The 20,149-nt window shown below is 39.9% G+C and overlaps 1 protein-coding gene and 1 non-coding gene across 3 annotated transcripts in view; both read left to right on the forward strand.

Annotated features, from left to right (window-relative positions):
• The window catches only part of PRPF18 (pre-mRNA processing factor 18), a 38,716-nt gene extending 19,932 nt beyond the window's left edge, over window positions 1–18,784 (forward strand). The window contains exons 5-10 of one of the 2 annotated variants that reach the window (XM_006088412.3): window positions 2,525–2,671; window positions 3,908–3,976; window positions 5,354–5,494; window positions 5,622–5,693; window positions 9,431–9,586; window positions 13,585–18,782. In XM_006088412.3, coding sequence (XP_006088474.1) covers window positions 2,525–2,671; window positions 3,908–3,976; window positions 5,354–5,494; window positions 5,622–5,693; window positions 9,431–9,586; window positions 13,585–13,665 — 666 coding nt within the window. In that variant the 3' untranslated portion in view covers window positions 13,666–18,782. Of the gene's footprint in view, window positions 1–2,524; window positions 2,672–3,907; window positions 3,977–5,353; window positions 5,495–5,621; window positions 5,694–9,430; window positions 9,587–13,584 lie in introns of both variants that reach the window. The other variant, XM_023753568.1, reaches the window with a different exon arrangement.
• On the forward strand, window positions 8,368–8,443 carry LOC111825953. The gene has a single exon (XR_002829183.1).
• Window positions 18,785–20,149: the final 1,365 nt, after the last annotated feature.

A 20,149-nucleotide genomic window follows, 5' to 3' on the forward strand; every position in this document is an offset into this window, starting at 1 on the left:
TGCAAAGTGTCCCATTTATTTATATGCTAGTGTCAGAGCAGTGTCAGAGCCCGGCTCGAGCTCTGGTGCTCTGAGTGGCTTTGAGTCCATATATTCTAAATCAGGGGTCCTCAAACTACGGCCCGCGGGCCACACGCGGCCCGCCGAAAGCATTTATCCGGCCCGCCGGGTGTTTTTGCCGCCGCTGCCTGTCCTGCTTAGCAGCCAACTCGTCCTGGGCCCGCAGTGCGCATGTGTGGAATGTCTGAGGGACAGTGAACTGGCCCCCTGTTTAAAAAGTTTGAGGACCTCTGTTCTAAATTCTCCCATTTGCCTATACCAGGGCTGGTTCTTCCTCGAACCCTGCCCACTGTACTAACTGTTGGGAACTTAGTCCAAGTTCCCCCGTTATCCTCTGCTCACTAGATATAGGTGTTGGGTCTGAGCCCCCCTGCCTAGGGATGGACCTCCTTGAATGCCAGGTCTTAGATGGAGAAGCCATGAGCGGTTGTGGGTGTATAAGAATGAGTCTTGGTTGCAGAAGCCAGTGGCCACACAGCCATCAGACAAGAACAGTTCCTCACAGGAAAGTCCATACAGGCAGGCAGACACCAGCTGGTAGATCTCCCAAAAAGCAGCATCAGTCTCTGTACCCACAGCTATTATCTGAGCAGCCACATGCTGCCTCCTAGACTTACTGCCTCACATCATAGTGGTACCTGAGCTCTCTGGCTCAGCAGCTTGTCCTGTCTCCTGCCCAGCTGCTTTCTCTAGCAGACTTCTTCACACACTCCATCCTAGTTCTCTCTCCATACTCCAGCTTACTAGCTGGTCAGTAACTTACTTTTATACTATTTAGACAAAGAAGGCTTTGTGCCAATAGTTACATCAATCATAGTGGCTACTGAAGGGCACAGTGTACTGTCAGAGTGCTATGGCCTTGCAGCCACTCATGGTATCTTAGTCTGATTAGGATTCCCAGGCTCAGAGTCCTTGAACATCCCATTTAGGCTCATGCTCAGAGCGGCATTTGGCTATTCTGGTGTATTGATAACAAGGCCTCTGTGCTCTCATCGGCCTTGACTATCTGGGGACCTGGCATGGTTCCCACACCTAGCCACCACTTGTTATTTTCTGGTTTGTTTGTTTATCATAGCCATCTTAATGGGTGTGAAGTGATATTTCATTGTGGTCTCTACTTACTGGTGATGTTGAGCATCTTTTCATTTGCTATGGGCCATTTGCATGTCTTGTTCAAGTCCTTTGCCCATTTTTAATCCTGTTGGTTGTTTTCTGTTTTTAAGTTGTAGGAGTTTCTATGTGTTCTGGATGTCAATCCTTATCAGATATATGATTTGCAAATATTTTCTCCCTTTCCTTGGGTTATCTTTTCATTCTATTGATAGTGTCTTTGATGCATAAAACTTTTTAACTTTTCTATTTTTGTTGTAGTTGTTGCCTGTGCTTGTGCTGTTGTATATAAGAAATCATTTCCAAATCCAATGTCATGAAGCTTTCCCCCTATGTTTTCCTAAGTGTTTTATAGTTTTAGCTCTTGGATTTAGGTTTTTGATCCCTTTTGAGTTAATTTTTATATATTGTGTAAGTTAAGGGTTCAGCTTAAAGCGTTTCCTTCCTCCCTCCCTCCCTCCCTCCCTCCCTCCCTCCCTCCCTTCCTTCCTTCCATTTTTTGTTTTGTTAATCCTCACCCCTGGATATTTTTCCCATTGATTTTTAGAGAGTGGAAGGGAAGGAGGGAGGGGGAGAGAAACATCAATGTGAGAGACACATTAGTTGGTTGCCTCCTGCACATACCCCGACTAGGGTTGGGGATTGAACCTGCAACCCAGATATGTGCCCTTGACCAGGAATTGCACCCACGACCCTTCGGTGCTAGGGCCAACACTCTAACCACTGAGCGACAACAGCCAGGGTTTAAGGCTTTCATATTTATTAATAGTCACAAACTGGGTGTTAATAGAATGTGGAATTTGCTGGTGTTAGAAATGTAGTTGCTAGCCTAGGATATAGAGGAGACACTAGTTTTATACTGTTGACATTTCTGAAGGTTTTTGGAGTTCATAGTAGCCTTCAGGTGGTTCTCAATGATGGTTGTTGTACCATTTAAATTGTAATTTTGATATGGTCACGGGAGGAGGCAAGTACAGTGTTTATCTACTCTGCCCTCTTGACTGGTATCTGAGATGAATTATACTTATTACTAGAGGCCTGTTGCACGAAGAGATTCATGCAATAGGCCTTCCCTTCTCCTGGCTTCCAGCACTGGTTTTCCTCCGGCACCCGGGACCCAGGCCTTTGCTCCAGCCAGAGCCGCCTTCAGTCTTCGCTCCGCCGCTTGGAGCCTATATATGCAAATTACCAGCAATTTTTGTTGGGTTAATTTGCATACTCTCCTGATTGGCTGGTTAGTGTAGTGAATGTATGGTCAATTTACATGTTTGTCTATTATTAGGTAAGATTAGTGAAAAATCAAGTGAAAGATCAGTGAAATTTCAAACTAGGTATAATTTTTCACCTTTCTCAGGGATTGAGGAATGATCTGAAAGCAGCTTTGGATAAGATTGATCAGCAATACCTCAATGAACTTGTGGGTGGTCAAGAGCCTGGAGAGGAAGACACACAGAATGACTTGAAAGTTCATGAAGAAAACACCACAATTGAAGAGTTAGAGGTAATATCTACATCCACCTTACCTCGTCTCCCATTACACCTTTCATTCCCTGCAACAAATGGTTGAGTTCATCAGATTACTCTGTTCAGAGCATACTATCGGTTTTGGTCATTACAAAGGCCCTCCTTTCATTTCATGCTTTCATTCATTCAGTCTCTTTTTTTCTCATTCTCCACTCACATTCCCCTACTCTCTGCCTTTAAAAGTAGTCATTCGAGTATGTTTGATGTGCATTATTTTATTTGTTGTTGGTCTTCTATAATTAGTAGTGTTTTGTGAGCATGTGTTTTTTATTTCCATAAATGGTATTGTACTGTGAAATTCTTTCTGCTTTTTCCTTTTCATACTTTGAACTGTTTTTAAAATCCATCCTTGATGCCTTATGTATGTCTAAACATTTGCTTTTAACTGCTAATACTTAAAATCTTGTGGCATTCACTGCCTTTTCCTTGTGTTCCTCCATAATATGAACAACTAGATTGCTCCCTGCTCTCTGTAACCACAGACAGCTTTGTGAAGAATAATCTTGTGCATCACCCCTATGGACTCAGAAGTGGGATCGCTGGGTTTATGTATAATCAACTTGTCTAAGACTGCTAAGTTGCTCTCCAGATGGCTGTATTCGTCTGTACCCTACCAGTAGGGTGTCTCGTACATCCCTAATCCCTGTCAACACTGGGCGATCTTTTGTTTTCTAATTTTTGTCAGTGTGTTGAATGTGGAGTATTATATGTAATTTCAATTAAAGAGCAGTATTATATTACTTAAATATGTACCTCAAGCAAACAATATGGCTTAGTTTAAAGCTCTTAATATAGTGTGAAGTGTTAGTTTTTTTCCCTTTCATTCCTTGCTCTTGTACATGTTGATGTCACAGGAGGATGTCCTTTTAATTGCTCTCTCCCAACCACCACCATAGCACCTATCTATTCATGGAATGGTACAATTATCACAATCTAATTTTAGAATAATTTTGTTGCCCTGAAAAGAATTCTCATATGCATTAGCAATCACTCCCCTTACCCCTTCTTCTGTCTTTTGATTCATAAAAGAGCATGCTTTCAAAATTTAAACGGCAAATTACTGTTTTTAAAAAATTTTATTTAGAAATTCCATTAGGTTTTTAAATAGAAATTGGACAGTCTGTGTAATAAAGAGCCATGTTTAGACTGGTGTTGATAACATATATTCATTTGTTGCTCTTTACTAATGAACAGGAGCATTATTTTTCTTTAGGCATTGGGAGAATCTTTAGGAAAAGGTGATGATCATAAAGACATGGACATCATTACCAAATTCCTTAAGGTATGTACTTTTAGGCTAAGAAAGGAGGACATTTTGGTTAGTTAAGAACTATTTTTATGTTTTTGTATTGTTACGAGTGAAAGACTGGGAAAGAAAATCTCAAACATTTCTGGCATGTACATGGTTTATGATATTGCAATGTGCTTGGATATAGAGGTTAACCAAAGACAGTATATTTCTGTTCCTCTTGGCACTTTAAAAAAACTGACTAACGTAAACACAAAGAAAAGAATTATAACAGTGGAATGAACAAGATGTTTGGGGAGGTCCACATTTTTTAAAGCATTCTAGGAAGGAGCATAGTGAGGGTAGAGTTCTAGAACCTTTTATGAGAGGTGATGACAGTAACAAAAGGAAGGAGGTAAGAAGACATTGGCAAACACATCAGTAACCTTTTAGGGATTTCATTTTCTCATTTCTACAGATAGCTGTTTATTCTTCCTATGATATGCTCATTCCATCTTCTCAGCATTTCTGTCTTTACTATTTTAGGTATAGTGTGTGCAAATCCCAGGTTCATTTCAGCATTTAGTCATCAATTATTTGTGTTCAGGCCATGAGATTTAAATGCAAGATATGCTTTTACTTGCATTTACAATTTAAATACAACATTAGTCATCAAGATTCTGCATCAATTGAGGAAATGATAGGGAACTAGATAGGGCATGGGAACTGGGTAATATGAACTAGAATTTTCTCTGAGAGTGACCGCCTGTCCTTATATAGGATTACACAGGGATTGGCACTAGGAGAGTATGTTCTCCTCAGCCTTCACTGTTTAACTGCCTCTAGAAGGATGCTCTGTATATAGGTAAACCCAAGGGACATTGCGGTAGTTTTCCGGGGTGGGACAGGGGAGGGTATGGATCATAGTTTCTTTTATTTCTGTTCCTTTTTTTTCTTTCCTGCTCTTTAAGTTAGGCACGTTAGTGGGAATTTTAAATTGAATTATTGTTTCTACTGTAAAAGTAGAAAGTCCAAATACTACAACAACATACTTGGGTGATTCATTAAATATCACAGCACATATGTTAATATGGCTGATGATCTAGGTAAATTTTATATAATAAAAATGCAAGTAAAAGCTTATTTCTATCAGATAGTTACTCAGGTAATATTTTTAGGGGAAAATGGATTATCTTTGAGCTAGGAATATATAGAGAATAAGAAAGTTTGTGAATTGCCAGAAGCGCTTCTTCAAAACATATGACAGAATAAGCAGGTATAGTTCATTCATTAAATATTAGTGGATGGTATTGTAATCAGTTGAGACATTGGTTTTAAGGATGAAGTTAACTGTTTTGTGTGTTGGGGAACTTTAAACTTGTTCAACAACTGGATGGCATTGTAGTCTAATTTTACCCATTCTTTCAATAGTTTCTTCTTGGTGTTTGGGCTAAAGAATTGAATGCCAGAGAAGATTATGTGAAGCGCAGTGTGCAGGGTAAACTGAACAGTGCTACTCAGAAACAGACCGAGTCCTATCTCAGACCCCTTTTCAGAAAGCTACGGAAAAGGGTAAGCTTTCTCAAAAAAATGCTTTTATTAACTGATTTTTAAAAATAGGATATATAAAATTAGAATAAATGCAGTCTGTAACTACAGAGTCGCTTCCAAATTTAATTATGCTTTTTTTCTTTTCCAGAATCTTCCTGCTGATATTAAAGAATCCATAACAGATATTATTAAATTCATGTTACAGAGAGAATATGTGAAGGTATATTATCATGCTGTGCTTTGGAAGTATGGTTATTTGTCTATCTAGGTTGTGTACATTATATTTCATTTAGTGTGGGAGAGTTTTACATAGGAAACTGAGAAGAAATGTAAAATGAATTAGTAGTTAAAAAACAAAAATCTTTTGCCCTGGTCAGTGTGGCTCAGTAGTAGAGTATTGGCCCGCACAACGAAGGGTCTTGGGTTCAATTCCCAGTCAAGGGCACATATCTCCACTGCAGGTTTGTTCCCCAGCCCTGGTCCTGGCACGTGCAGGAGGCAACTAATAGATGTGTCTCTCTCACATCGATGTTTCTCTCTCTCCATCCCTCCCTTTGAGTCTCTCTAAAAAAATCAATGGAAAAATATCCTCAAGTGAGGATTAACAACAAAACCTACCCAAAACTAAATCCTTTTATTTTCTTATGTATTGTCAGCTTTATTGTGGGGCATTCAATGTTAAACTTTCAGACCACACTGTATTTTTTAGTCATTTTTAAGGTAGGTGTAAAAATTCTTAAGATCATGTACTGGATGTGGGCAAGGTACATTTCATGAGTGGAACAGAATTTAGAAATTTGTAGATTGTTGGTTATAGCTTGGAACAAATTTTCCCATAGAAACAATGCTATGTAGCTATAAATATCTACTTAATTCGTAAAATACCTGAAGTGTTGTACTAATGATACAGTGGAATTTTACCACCCTTTATATGTGTTTCTATGAGAAATGTTCCAAGTCAGGCTCCTAGCGTTCATCTCTCCCGTTTCAGGACTGCCGCAGTAGCAGACCCCTTGTAGGGGAAGACTTTTCCCTGTTTCAGTGTCTTTCCTCCTGGATGGCCTCTGGGAGGAGGTGGCACGGGGAAAGAGCTCTGGTGTCCAAGTGCTGCTGGGGCAGAGTTTAGAAAGGAGAGAGTGGAAGGCTATCAGTTGGTGGAGGGGACCAAGCAGAGAAGGGCCTAGTGCACCAGTAAAGGACACTGCTTGGTGGGCCATAAGCTGAGGGTGAGGAGGGAGCTCTGGGCGACTGTGCCTCCCAAGAGAGTAGCAGGTAAGAATTTCAGTGCAGTTGGAGTGACAGTTCCAGAACAGGAGACAGGCCCTGACAGAAAAGTGGGAATGACATTGCTTATTTCTGTCCTCTGAGTATCTGTATTCACGAGAAGGGACCGCTGGCCTTCCTGGGTGATTGGGTGGTCTCCTTGATCAGAGCCTCATGCTAATGAACCTAAGGTATTGTTTTTATTCCCTCTATAGGAGAGCCAGTTAGTTTCATCCAAGAAAATGTTTTTGTTTTATGGCTATAAACTTTATTCTTAGATAGTTTCTGTTAGTTGCATGCTACTTACTAAGGACTGCATTGGAATGGACGGTTAGGTCACTATCACTGCAGAAAGAATTTAGATCACTTGCCTTTCCTCTTGTTACATTTCTCATTCTCATATATGAGAATCAGGTAAAAGTTTATTTTGTGTAAACTACAGAAAGAACCGAGAAATAACCTATTTGGGGAGTTTTCTTTGGAAATTTAGGGAAACTAAATGTTGGAAATTTTCAGTTAATATCCAGTATTAAAATTAACATACATAGAAATCAGTGATAAAAATGTGTATTACCCCCCCCCCTTTTTAAAGTTTTTTTTTTTTAATTTCAGAACATCCTCGGTGGTCACTTTAGGTGTCTGAGTTTGCAAGGCCAGGCCTCCCCGGAGTGGGTCAGGTTAGCATGTGGCCCCTCCTTTTTTTTTTCTTTTTTTTAAAAATATATTTCTTTATTGATTTCAGAGAGGAAGGGAGAAGGAGAGAGAGATAGAAACATCAATGATGAGAGAGAATCATTGATTGGCTGCCTCCTGCACGCCCCCCCACTGGGGATCAAGCCTGCAACCCAGGCATGTGCCCTTGACTGGAATCGAACCTGGGACCCTTCAGTCTGCAGGTCGACACTCTGTCCACTGACCCAAACCGGCCAGGGCCCTTTCTTTCTTCTAGTTGGCACTTTCACTGCTCTGTGGACTCACCTGGCCGATTGTGATATAGTAAAAAATATATATGTGATCTTTGTCATTAGTTCCTGGCACATAACTCCAAAAACTCTTGGAATCTCTGGAGTGATGAGAGGTTTCATACATATAATTGATTTCAGAGAGAGAAAGGGAGAGGGAGAGAAAGAGAGAAACATCAATGATGAGAGAGAATAATTGATTGGCTGCCTCCTGCACGCCCCCCACTGGGGATCAAGCCTGCAACCCAGGCATGTGCGCTTGGCCCGAATTGAACCTGGGACCCTTCAATCCACAGACTGATGCTCTATCCACTGAGCCAAGCTGGCCAGGGCTGCCCTTTTAAAATTAAGATTTAAAAAAATTGAGAAGCTAGGCCAGTGGTGGGTGGCAGGGGTCTCAGAGTGGGAGCGGGAGGTTGGTATGGGGGCGCTGCAGCAAGGGTTGTAGAGCAGGGTGTCCCCGGGTCCCCAGTGCAGCCCCCAGATGAACCCACAGTAGTTTCCTTATATGACTGGGCCCCTTATATAATTGGCAGCGACGCTTGCCCAGAGCCTAAGAGGATTATAACAGGTCAGGCGAGCCGGGGAGCGGGACGGAGAAATGAGCAACCCGTTAGGCTAGAGATGAGGGAGACTTAGGGAGACCTCTTCCGCTGTAACTGTTAGCCCTGGTCAATGATGACAAGACCACTGCGCAATCTGAGTTCTGGAAACCAGATGATGGAGTGTGTTCGGACTGAGACCGGGCGAAAAAAGAAAAAAAAAATGAGTAGAGCAAATTCAAATTTATCTTCAGGGTAGAAATGATCTTTCCGTTAACCTACTATTTGTATTCCTTTGTACACCTTTGAATTAGGTATTTCAGTTAACCTAGTATTTGTAGTACCTGATTTTATAAAAAATCAACACCGCATATCAAACACATAGATGTTTGATGTCTTTAAATTAAAATCTCTTTGAGGCCTGGCTATGTAGCTTCTCTGAGACCCTCAGAGTCTTTCAGAATTTACCTGCTTTCTATTTTGTTTTACTACTTCTTTTTTCCCTCTTCACAAGTTGCCAGGCTTGGTTTAGAAAAGGAGCCATTTGTCTTCATTGGTTTCTGTCTTTACATTTTGTAGCTTTTATTTTAAGGTTCTTGCCAGGTGGGAGGTTTGGAGGGCCAATCTCATCCTTTAGCTATCTGACTCATGGGCCAGTATTTAATCTCTGTTTACACATCTGCCGTGGGCCTTATATAACAGTCCCAGCGTGCAGAGCTCCCACTGCTCTCAGAGGTCTGACTGCTGTTCAGGGAGTGGACATAGTTTCAGGTTGGATTATGGAAAACTAGTTAGCCTCTGTCTTCCCTGTGATCACCTGTTGAGAAGACTAGGTTGAAAGGAGATTCACACTAGGGTTTCTGTCAGTACTTCAAATACCTACCTGAGAATTCCAGATCTGAAATGCATCAACTGTCAGTGCACAGAGGCTGCAGAGGAATGTTTGTCCTTTTATGCACAAGGTTAGCTTTGGTTTCTGTTTTTCCATGGACATCTGTGGCCTGGGCAGGACAGTCAGTCATTACATATTTTAGTTTCTTTCGTTTGAATAAGGAGGATGGTAATATTTTCAACATGCTTAAGAAATGGATGAAAATTACAGAATCAAGAGTTGTGAAATACTTGAAATAAAAATTTGGACCAATACATTATTTCTGTTTTTCTGATCTCTTCTTAATCTTTCTTTCTAGGCTAATGATGCTTATCTTCAGATGGCCATTGGAAATGCCCCTTGGCCCATTGGTGTCACTATGGTTGGTATCCATGCCAGAACGGGTAGGGAGAAGATTTTCTCCAAGCATGTTGCACATGTTTTAAATGATGAAACACAGAGGAAATATATTCAGGTAAGCAGTTTGGATAGAAAGGACATTTCTCTGGAGGTTAACATTCTCCAGTTCCAAGTATTTTGAGAGCAAAGGAATTATAGCATATAGGATATAGCATGATAGGATTTAAGTTCATTTCTTATAAATACTTGTGATTAAGACATCTTCACTAAATAAAATAAAAACTTTTTAAGTTTCATATATGATGCAAGACAGGGCAAAGGGTTATGCTTTTAGTTACCTTAGCATTGAAATAAGACTATTGCAGTTTGCTTTAGAAGTTTAGTGATAATCAGTAAATTTATACTATTTTGCAATCTTGTTATTTTTAAGGTAAATTTAACATCTACGATAAAGAGTATGAATAGTACAAATTTGGCTTTAATGAACATAATTTTTAAGTAACATATAACAACAATACTTCTCTACACAAATAACTTTAAAGTGTTTATAGTTTTATTTTCTTTGTTCAGTTGCTTAGGCTTTTATATATATAGATTAGCATTTTAAAAAAATGATTTCAGGGTGTTTTTTTTAACCCTTCCTCCTTAGATTCCAGATATGCTCTTCTGGTGCTGGGTTGTGAAGTTATAGCCACACTAGAGGCCTGGTGCACGGATTCGTGCACTGGTGGGGTCCCCCGGCCTGGCCTGTGGCGATCGGGCCAAAACCAGCTTTCCAATATCCCCCAAGGGGTCCCAGATTGCGAGAGGTCCCAGATTGTGAGAGGGCGGTTCTCGGGTGACGCACCGTGGATTTGGGCTCCCTCCTTTCTGGTTACGGGTGCGTCACCTGAGAACCACAGCTGCCAAGTCACTGCAGCTGGGCAGCTCCTCCATTGAGCATCTGCCCCGCGATGGTCATTGCGCATCATAGCTACTGGTCGGATGATCGCTTAGGCATATATATATATTAGAGGCCTGGTGCATGAATTTGTGTATGGGTGGGGTCCCTCGGCCTGGCCATCCATCGGAACCTGTTGGGGCCGTCTCACCCAGTCTGGGAGAAGGGATTAGGAGGTTGGTTGGCTCGGGGGGAGGGACTGCAGGAGGTTGGCCAGCCGCCCTGATCAGGGCCGACTGGGGCTGGCCTGCTGGGGGGGTAGGGCCTGTGGGAGGTTGGACAGCCGTGGGAGGTAGGCTGTGGGAGCACACTGACCACCAGGGGGCAGCTCCTGCATTGATCATTTGCCCTTTGGTGGTCAGTGAGCATCATAGTGACCAGTTGACCAGTCTTAATGGTCACTTAGGTTTTTATATATATATAGATATATATAGATAGATACTCTGCTTTCCCACGAGGTCATGAAGCTCTTAAGAACAGAAAATTAATTTGGGAGTAATACTAATTATCAGGTTATTCAATATCTAATATAGGCCTGAAGTTGGGTGATTTTAATTTTTGTGAACCCAAACTGAGAAACCTTAAAATAATTTGTGCCCAAAATGGCACTGAATGTAATTAAAATTAAGTGCTGCTATCCTTGGTAGATGTTATTTTTTTTTTTGTTTGTTATTTTTAATGACTAGTCAATATTGCTGTAGATACATAGATTTCAGTAAGACATTTGACAAAGGTTCTCCTTGCAAATAAGAACATTTGCAGGCTGGTAGATAAAATAGTTAATAGGATTCATTGCTGGTTGCAGAAGTCTTTCCAGAACTATTCTAATTTGCATGACTTAGAACTGGTGGATGAGAAAGTTAAGAGGAATAACTGAAAATGGAATGCCAGCTAAGGGTTTTAAAAGATCACAGACTGAAGGATGAGTTGCAAGAGACTGAATGACTTTTAAGAATGACGGTTTTTGTCATCAGTGTAATTATCACTATAAAGTTATAGACTAGGGAATAACTGACCTAATTGCAGAAGAGATAGAAAGCACTTGAAATTTGTGAGGTCATGCGAATTTGTGGTGTGTATTGTAGTTGTCTAAAAAGAACTGAAGGCCATGGTACCACAGATGCCAAAGGTATAGAACAAAGGCTGTGCAGTAGCATAATACTGAATTCTGCAAGATTGGCCAGATCACATTTGGAATGTTATACTCAGTTTTTACACTATTAAAATCTTATTGTGTAGTATCTCATGCATACAAAAGAACACATGTATCATGTAAGTTAAAGTAAACAAAACATATCTAAAGGCCTTGCCCTGCTGGAGTGGCTCAGCTCAGTTGGTTGAGCATAGTCTGGTGCACCGAAAGGTCATCAGTTCGAATCCCATTCAGGGAACATAACTAGGTTGTGGGTTTGATCCCTGGTCAGGGTGTGTACAGAAGGCAACCAACTGATGTATCTCTCTCTGTTTCCCTCCTCTCCCCCTTCCTCTCTCTAAGCATGTGAGTGGGGATTTTAAAAAGAAAGGCCTAGTTTAAGAAATAGAGCATTTTGAAGTTCATGGATCTGTATTTTCCTTCTGTACCCCAGAATAGCCATTATTTTGAATTTATGTTTGCTTTTTCTTTTTTTATACATTTTTATTGATTATGGAGGGAAGAGAGGAGAGAGAGATAGAAACATCAATAAGAATCATTGATAGGCTGCCTCCTGCACATTCCCTATTGGGAGTCAAGCCTGCAACCTGAGCATGTATCCTGACCAGGAATGGAACCATGGCCTCCTGGTTCATAGATTGACACTTAACCACTGAGACACACCAGCCTGGTTTGTCTTGCTTTTTCAAAAATAATCCTGCCATGTTATATCTGTATTTCTAAGTAGTATATTATTTTTTCTTGTTTTTGAGTTTTATTAAAATGCTATTATACTGTATGCAGCCTTTGCCACTTGCTGCTGTTATTTTTTAAAATTGATTTCAGAGAAGGGAGAGAGAGAGAAACATCAATGATGAGAGCCATTGATCGACTGCCTCTGGCATGCCACCACACTGGGGATCGAACCTGCAACCCAGGCATGTGCCCTTGACCAGAATCGAACCCGGGACCCTTTAGTCCACAGGCCAGTGCTCTATTAATTGAGCCAAACTGGCTAGGGTGCCACTTGCTATTTACATTCAACATTGTTTCTAAGATTTATGCCTACCAGTTGTTTTCAACCAGAATTCCCCATCTGGACCACAGAACACAGATGATGATTTGACTTCCTATTTTCTTTTAAAATGTTTTTATTGATCTTAGAGAGGAAGGGAGAAGCATAGAGTGATGGAAACATCATTGATTGGCTGCCTCCTGCATGTCCCCTACTGGAGATTGAGCCTGAAACCCGGGCACGTGTCCTGACTGGGAATTAAACCAGCCATCTCTTGGTTCATGGGTTGATGCTCAACCACTAAGCCACAGCAGCTGGGCATGCCTATTATGTTTTTCCAAGATGGTACATATGTAGCACCCTTTAGATACACAGGAAAGGAGCTGTCTCATTATGTACATGGATGATTTATGCTAGGCAGTGGGGCTTAATTCTCTACTGGAACCTGGTGGAGAAGGGCTGAGCTGTTTCATGTAGGTCTAGTTAATTCATTTTGACTGCTGTAAAATGTTCCATTTGTGAGCATACTTTTTGATATATTCTCCTATGATGGACATTTTGGTTATTTCCGGTTCTTTTGCTATTGTTATTGTGAACAATTCTGCTATTACCATCTTGTACATATCTCTGGGTATACATGAATAAACATTTCTCTAATTATACATGTGAGTGGTATTGCTGGGAACTGCCATATTTTATTTCATTTATAAATTTGATTCTGTTTTTAAATATTTTTAAAAATTGTTTTTGAAGAGAGGGGTATGGGAAGAGAGAAAGAGGCTGACAGCGATGTTTAGAGAAACATCAATTGGTTGCCTCCCATACCCTGACTGGGGATCGAACACACAATCTGGGTATATGCCCTGACTCGGGATCGAACCAGCAACCATTCAGTGCTTGGGATGATGCTCAACCAACCGAGCCACACTGCCACATTTTAATGGGGATATTGGTAATCAGGAGTGAGTACAGGACAATTAGAAAAGCTTCACTGTATCATAACCTTTATTTTCTTTATTTTCTTAGGGATTGAAGAGGTTAATGACGATTTGCCAGAAGCACTTTCCTACAGATCCATCAAAATGTGTGGAGTATAATGCACTGTGAGATCTGTGTATAATGTGAAGATAACAGCAAGAAACTTAAGGGAGCATGATATGGACTTCTGCAGTTACCAGCAGGAATGAAGGAAGAAGAAAACGAATTTCTAGACTCTGGTTTCTACCTAATGCAACTCGTGGTTTTTTAAGAACTGTCTTGGCTCTCCTGTCACATCTGACTGCATACTGATTTGTGTCTTGCTTTTATTTTAAATAGTTGAAAAGCTAAGTTCTAATAGACTCTTCCCCATAATTTAAATGTGTAAACAGTGGTCACAGAAGGTTTAAAATGACTCTTTCCCTCTAGACCTGAAAGTTGCAGTTAGATTATTAAAAAGAAACATTTGAGGATGAACTTAAATGTTTCTGTAAAATATGAATTTTACATTGTCTTTTATGTCATATTTTTAGAAAATATTTTTATATATTTCAACAAAAATATGGAACCATTTAACGAAACTTATAGTCCTTAAATGTTTCTGAACTTTTGCCATCTTGCAATAGAACTTGAATGTAAATGTTATGACTGTTTACTCAAATGTTATTTTTCTTGCATTTCAAAGCTTGCTTTTATCTTCTAATGAATGTAAAGTTCATATTTGTCACCTCTTGGGACAGATAGAATTAACAGGAAATAGAAATTTGAAAATCAGAGATATATTATACCCACAGAAGTTCAAACTAAACCACAGTGCATAGAGGTCAAGGGGGGAAAATGGACTGTCAAGCCAGCCAAGAATGGGGACATTTTGTGCTTCTGGTTCTTCCTAGAATAGGACTACCTGTAAGTTTCATCCTCATGAGACCTGGGGTGGACTGCTATTCCTAGCTCCATCCCTCTAAGCAGCAGAGAAGGGTGCCATTATTCTCCTCACTGCCTGAGACAGTAGGTCCTGGGACTGATTTCAACAAATGAGAACTTCAGAATCTTTTAGTGTCATACCCAGATAATTGTGATGAATCACTGTGCCTGGGGAGTTGAGGGGGCTCAGCTAATAGAGGAAAGCTGGTAATACAATGTTAGCAGACCAGGTGGAGAGGCGGTACCAGATAGTGGTAAGAGTGGGGCTCTGTCCGAACTCAGAACTTCTAGCTTCAAGTTTTAGCTCTCCACCTGACTGAATGACTGTGAGTGAGTAACAATCTTTCTGAGTCTCAGTTTCCTTATCAGTAAGTAGTAGTTAGTAATGGTAGCCCATGCCTCCTGGCATCATTGTTGTGTTACAAGTAAAAAAAAAAAAAGCTTGGTACTGCCTGGCAAATAAGAGCTCAGTCAACACTAGCCCTTATCATTAGGGTGAAGCCAAAGTAGCTGTCATGAACCCTGTGGTTACGGGCAGTGTGTGTTCACGTAATGTAACAGTGGTGGTGTTAGCAGCAGCTATGGGAATAGAAACATTTCTTCCACATTTACTATATGCAGGCTCTGGTGCTCTCACTTTGAGCCAGCTCTGTGCTTACAAGGATAGAAGATGTGGGAGCTAGAGTCAGCTGAGTAGGTAAGTGGATGTAGCTTTACAGCCACTTATTCTGGCCCCTCTGGGGAAGGCTTGAAAGCTGGTTTTGGCTACTTGTGTTCCAGGCCTGGGCTTATTGTTTCTGCTGGTTACTTGCATGGATGGTGGCTGAGGCCTACTGTGCTAGATTGAATCAAGTTCCTCACCCCCCAACCCACCCCACTTCCCATTCTGGAAACTGTTTCTTAGACTTTCCTAAAATAAGACAACAATCTAGACTAGGGATTTTTCAACAATCTAGCCTCAGCACACTGGTGTGCTGCAAGAACTTTTAAAACATGCAATACCTGACTAGTTAGGGCACTGATCTCTTCTCTTAGATTGTCAAGTAAAAAAAGACAACAGTCAACACAACAGTAGCTGTCCAGTGTGAATAAATCAAATTAATACCTATTTTTTCGTCTGATCGACAAAACGTATTTTTGTGTGAGCTACAGAACTTTAGTAATTAGTTTATGTGTGCCCTAAGATGAAAAAGGTTAAAAATCACTTATCTAGACTTTTGCCATGTAGTCATATTGTATAGGACTTGTTTATAAATATTGTTGACTAAATACTCCCATGTTACTTTTTGTTTATTCACCAGGCCACACAAAGCATGGCAGTCAGTTAATTTCACGTTCCTTCCCTTTTGTTAGTTAATATGCCACATAAAGAAGAAACCACATCACGTGAAAGCAGTACCTTCTAAAATTGATCAGTGTGGATAGACAGTTGTAACATATTCTACAGGGCTGTGAATGTCAACCATTTTGAGCTTGGTTAGAGGGGGGCATGTTCGAACTTGTACATCCCTCAAAGAAAAGTTTTCCATTTCCCTGAAACTAAAGATTTCAAATGACTACAAATATCATATGGGTATATTAAAAGAAAGACCTTTTGCATTCTCTGAATCATGAAAATTATAGTTTAGCAGTTACTACATATTGTTCTTAGCGCTTTCTAAAACAATGAAGACATATCTTAAAATTAATCACAATCCTGAAATAACTATTCTTCCCTTTCTTCTTCCCCACCTTCTCAGAATTGTATCCAAAGTTGTGTCTTCTTAATTCAAATTTAGTTAAAACACTGATTTCCACTCAAAAGTCAATATACTACATTTCCCAGGAAGGAGTATTCTTGTCAACACTAAAGACTGAGCGATATTTTTCAGCATTGCAGGACAGAGCCTGTCTGTGGCAGTCTAGAAGTCATGGCTGTGACTTCAATTTTTGGGGAAAATAAAGCTGAAGTCAGAGAGTTGACACAGAGAGAGAGAGAACCATCCACTTGTAGGAAGGAGGGGAGGTCCTGAGAGACCAGAGCTAGGAAGGAAGCCCACTAATAAGAGACGAAAGGGATCTGCTGTGGGCTCTGAACCCTCAGGATTGGAGGAATAGGAAATAGGATTGATAGCAGTACATTTTTAAAGATGTTATTATTGATTTCAAGGAGGTCTGTCCATAGAGGGAAAGAGGAAGAACAAAGACAAGCAGCATAGAAGCCTCTATAAGAAAACTGCCAGTCAGGATAGGCTGGCTGTAAATTATGTAAAGCAAGATTAAACAAGGTATTCTAAAATAAACGGGAGGTCATTTAAAATTAAAAGACTACTACATCATGGTAAATTTTTCAAAGTGAACATCTCCCAAGTGACTAGCACCCAAGTAAGGCAAGATAATGTTACTAGCACCCCAGAAATCCTTTCATACCTCTTTCTAGTCATAGCCATGTTTTGTTGTTAATCCTCACCCGAGGATATTCTTTCATTGATTTTTAGAGTGTGTGTGGCAGGGAGGGGGAGAGACAGAGAGAAACAGTGATGCAAGAGACACATCGACTGGCTGCCTCCCAACCAGGGCCAAGGATCGAACCTGCAACCTGAGACATGTGCCCTTGACCAGGAGGGAAGCTGAAACCCTTCAGTCTGAAGACCAATGCTCTATCCACTGAGCCAAACCAGCTAGGGCGTTATAGCCATGGTTTTGATTAAGCTCACAGCTTAATACACAGCACTTTAAAAAGGAACCATAAGTATGTATGTTATAAGGTAGTAAGTAGAGATACAAAGGGCTACTCTAAATCATTGTCAAATAGAACCTGGTACCCCTGTCCTATCAGTTTCCAGCTATCCTCCCTGCCCCTCCAAAAACCCTAAGCAACACAGGATATTGACTCAGTGTCCCAGAGAAGATGTCTGAGTATCTCCGATTACTCTGCTAGATAATATATGGCTGTTGTCACTTTTTTTTATCTGACAATCTAAGGGAAAAGAGGTCAGTGCCCCTGACTCAATAGTCAGGTATCACATATCTTAAAAATTCTTGTGGTACATTGGTTGAAAATCACTGACCTATAGGGGTGAGAGGAGATAAAGTTCAGGGAAGCACTTTGGTGGAGGTGGCATTTGAGCCTTGCAGGCAGATCTGTATGGATCTGATAAGGGGGAGAAGGACGTGCAGTCCTGATGGAGCAGCATGTCTGGGAAACAGCAAGCATTCTGGTGTAGCTGGCACAGTCAGTGCATGGAGAGATCACAGCTAGAAATACAGGTGAAGTCCAAATTCAGGTTTAATAACATGGTTTCAAAAAGCTATCGCATAGTATGGAAGGATGGAATAGAGTTAAAATGACCAACTATCTCTTTAAGAATATTTCCAAACTTCTCACATGGTATGGAAGTCTCTTCACATTTGAGCACCCGAATTCCCTCCACTATTTATGTTGCTTGGAATGCTTGTACATACTCTCTTTTTTCCACTAGCTAGCTAGCTTTTATGCATCCTTTGATACTTGGCTCAAATGAAAGCATTTGTCACTTCACCAGAGTTGAATTCCTTCACTTTCCTAATTACCAAAACAAGGCCAGTTCCCTGTGGGGTTCTTCCCATAACATCTTGTCTACACCAACACCTATCACACTATACACACTATGTTAATTACTAACTTCTGTTTTTTACCACTTAGATATGAGCTCCTTGAGATTCATCTCTGTACCTTTGCATCTAAGATGGGATAAATGTTCAGTGCAAGTTTATCAAATATAATAGAGGAGGCTATTTTAATAATCTAAAATAAAAATTTTAGATTATTATTTCCCACATGAAAGTGGGAAATGAAAAGTTTAGGACAGATACCAAAGCTCATGTGTTTTACTCATAGGAGAAACCTTCAGGACCCCACCCTAAATCTATTCTTATTTTAAGAATAATTTTAATAAACACGATCATCAGATTTTATAACCTATAAAAGTATAGTTTCTAATAAAGAACCTGAATCATTAAGAAAAGGTTAAATTACAGTTGAGCATACTTCAGCTTAACAAGATATAGACATGTACTATTTCCAAAGTGTTTTCATCCAAATAAACATGAGCCTTTTTTTTTTTTTGCACACATCAGTTTACTGACATTCTGTGATAGACTGTAGCAAAACAGAACCTCATACACTGTTTGTGAGGGTGTAAATTGATACAACTTTTATGGATATTATTTATCACCAGCTCTAGAAATTTAAAAGGGGGGATATTCTTTGGCCGAGTAAATCTACTTATAAAAAGTAAAATGTATATACACTTCGAATAATTATAAAGGCAGTGTTTATTAAAATACATTTCATTTTCCAATACTTCATTGAAGAGATTGTCTTTATTGTATGCTCTTGCCTCCTTTTTCAAATATTGAGCATAATGGCTTGGGGTGATTTCTGGGGTCTCTGTTATGTTCTACTGATCTATATTCCTGTTCTTGTGCTAATACCAAGCTGTTTTGATTACAATGGCTTTGTAGTATAATTTGATATCATCCCTCCTACTTTATACTTCTTTCTCAAGATTGCTGAGGCTATTTGGGGTCTTTTTTGGTTCCATATATATTTTTGGAGTATTTGTTGTTGAAATATGCCATTGGTATTTTAATAGGGATTGATTTGAATCTATAGATTGCTTTGGGTAGTATGGACATTTTGATTATGTTAATTCTTCTATTCCATGAGCATGGCATATTCTTACATTTGTTTGTATCTTCCTCTATTTATTTCAATGTCATGTAGTTTTCTGAATACAGGTCATATACCTCCTTGGTTAAATTTATTTCAAGGTATCTTATTTTTGTTGTTGCAATGGTAAATGGGATTTTTTTAGTTTTTCTTTTTTTTTAATTTATTTTATTTTATTGATTTCAGAGAGGGAGAGGGAGAGAGAGATAGAAACATCAATGATGAGAGAATCATTGATCAGCTGTCTCCTTCACCTCCCACACTGGGAATCAAGCCCACAACCTGGGCATGTGCTCTGGTCGGGAATGGAACCGTGACCTCCTGGTTCAGAGGTCGATGCTCAACCACTGAGCCACTCTGGCTGGGCTTAGTTTCTCTTTCTTAGAGCCCATTATTGTGTATAAAAGTGCCATTGATTTCTGGATTTTAATTTTGCATCCTGCTACTTTGCCAAACTCATTACTAATAAGCCTACTAGTTTTTTTTGGTGGGGTTTTTAGTGTTCTCTATGTACAATACCATGTTATCTGCGAATAATGCCATAAATGGTGTTGGGAAAACTGGACAGGTACATGCAAACAAATGAAACTAGACCACCAACTTACACCAAACACTAGAATCAACCCAAAATGAAAAAAAAACTTAAATGTAAGTTGTGAAACCATAAAAATCCAAGAAGAAACCATAGGTAGCAAAATATCAGACATCTCTCATAGCAGTATGTTTGCTGATACATCTCCTAGGGCAAAGGAAACAAAGGAGAAAATAAACAAATGGGACTACATCAAAATAAAAAGCGTCTGCACAGCAAAAGAAACCATCAGCAAAATAACAAGCCCACTGCATGGGAGAACATATTTGCCAATGATACATCTGATAAGAGGTTAATTTCCAAAATATATACTAGTAAAGAACTCATACAACTTAACAAAAGGAAGACAAACCATTCAATTAACAAATGAGCAAAGGACCTAGACACTTCTCCAAAGAGGACAT

Source organism: Myotis lucifugus, unplaced genomic scaffold, assembly GCF_000147115.1.
Source record: "Myotis lucifugus unplaced genomic scaffold, Myoluc2.0 scaffold_47, whole genome shotgun sequence".
Classification (NCBI taxonomy): Eukaryota; Metazoa; Chordata; class Mammalia; order Chiroptera; family Vespertilionidae; genus Myotis; species Myotis lucifugus.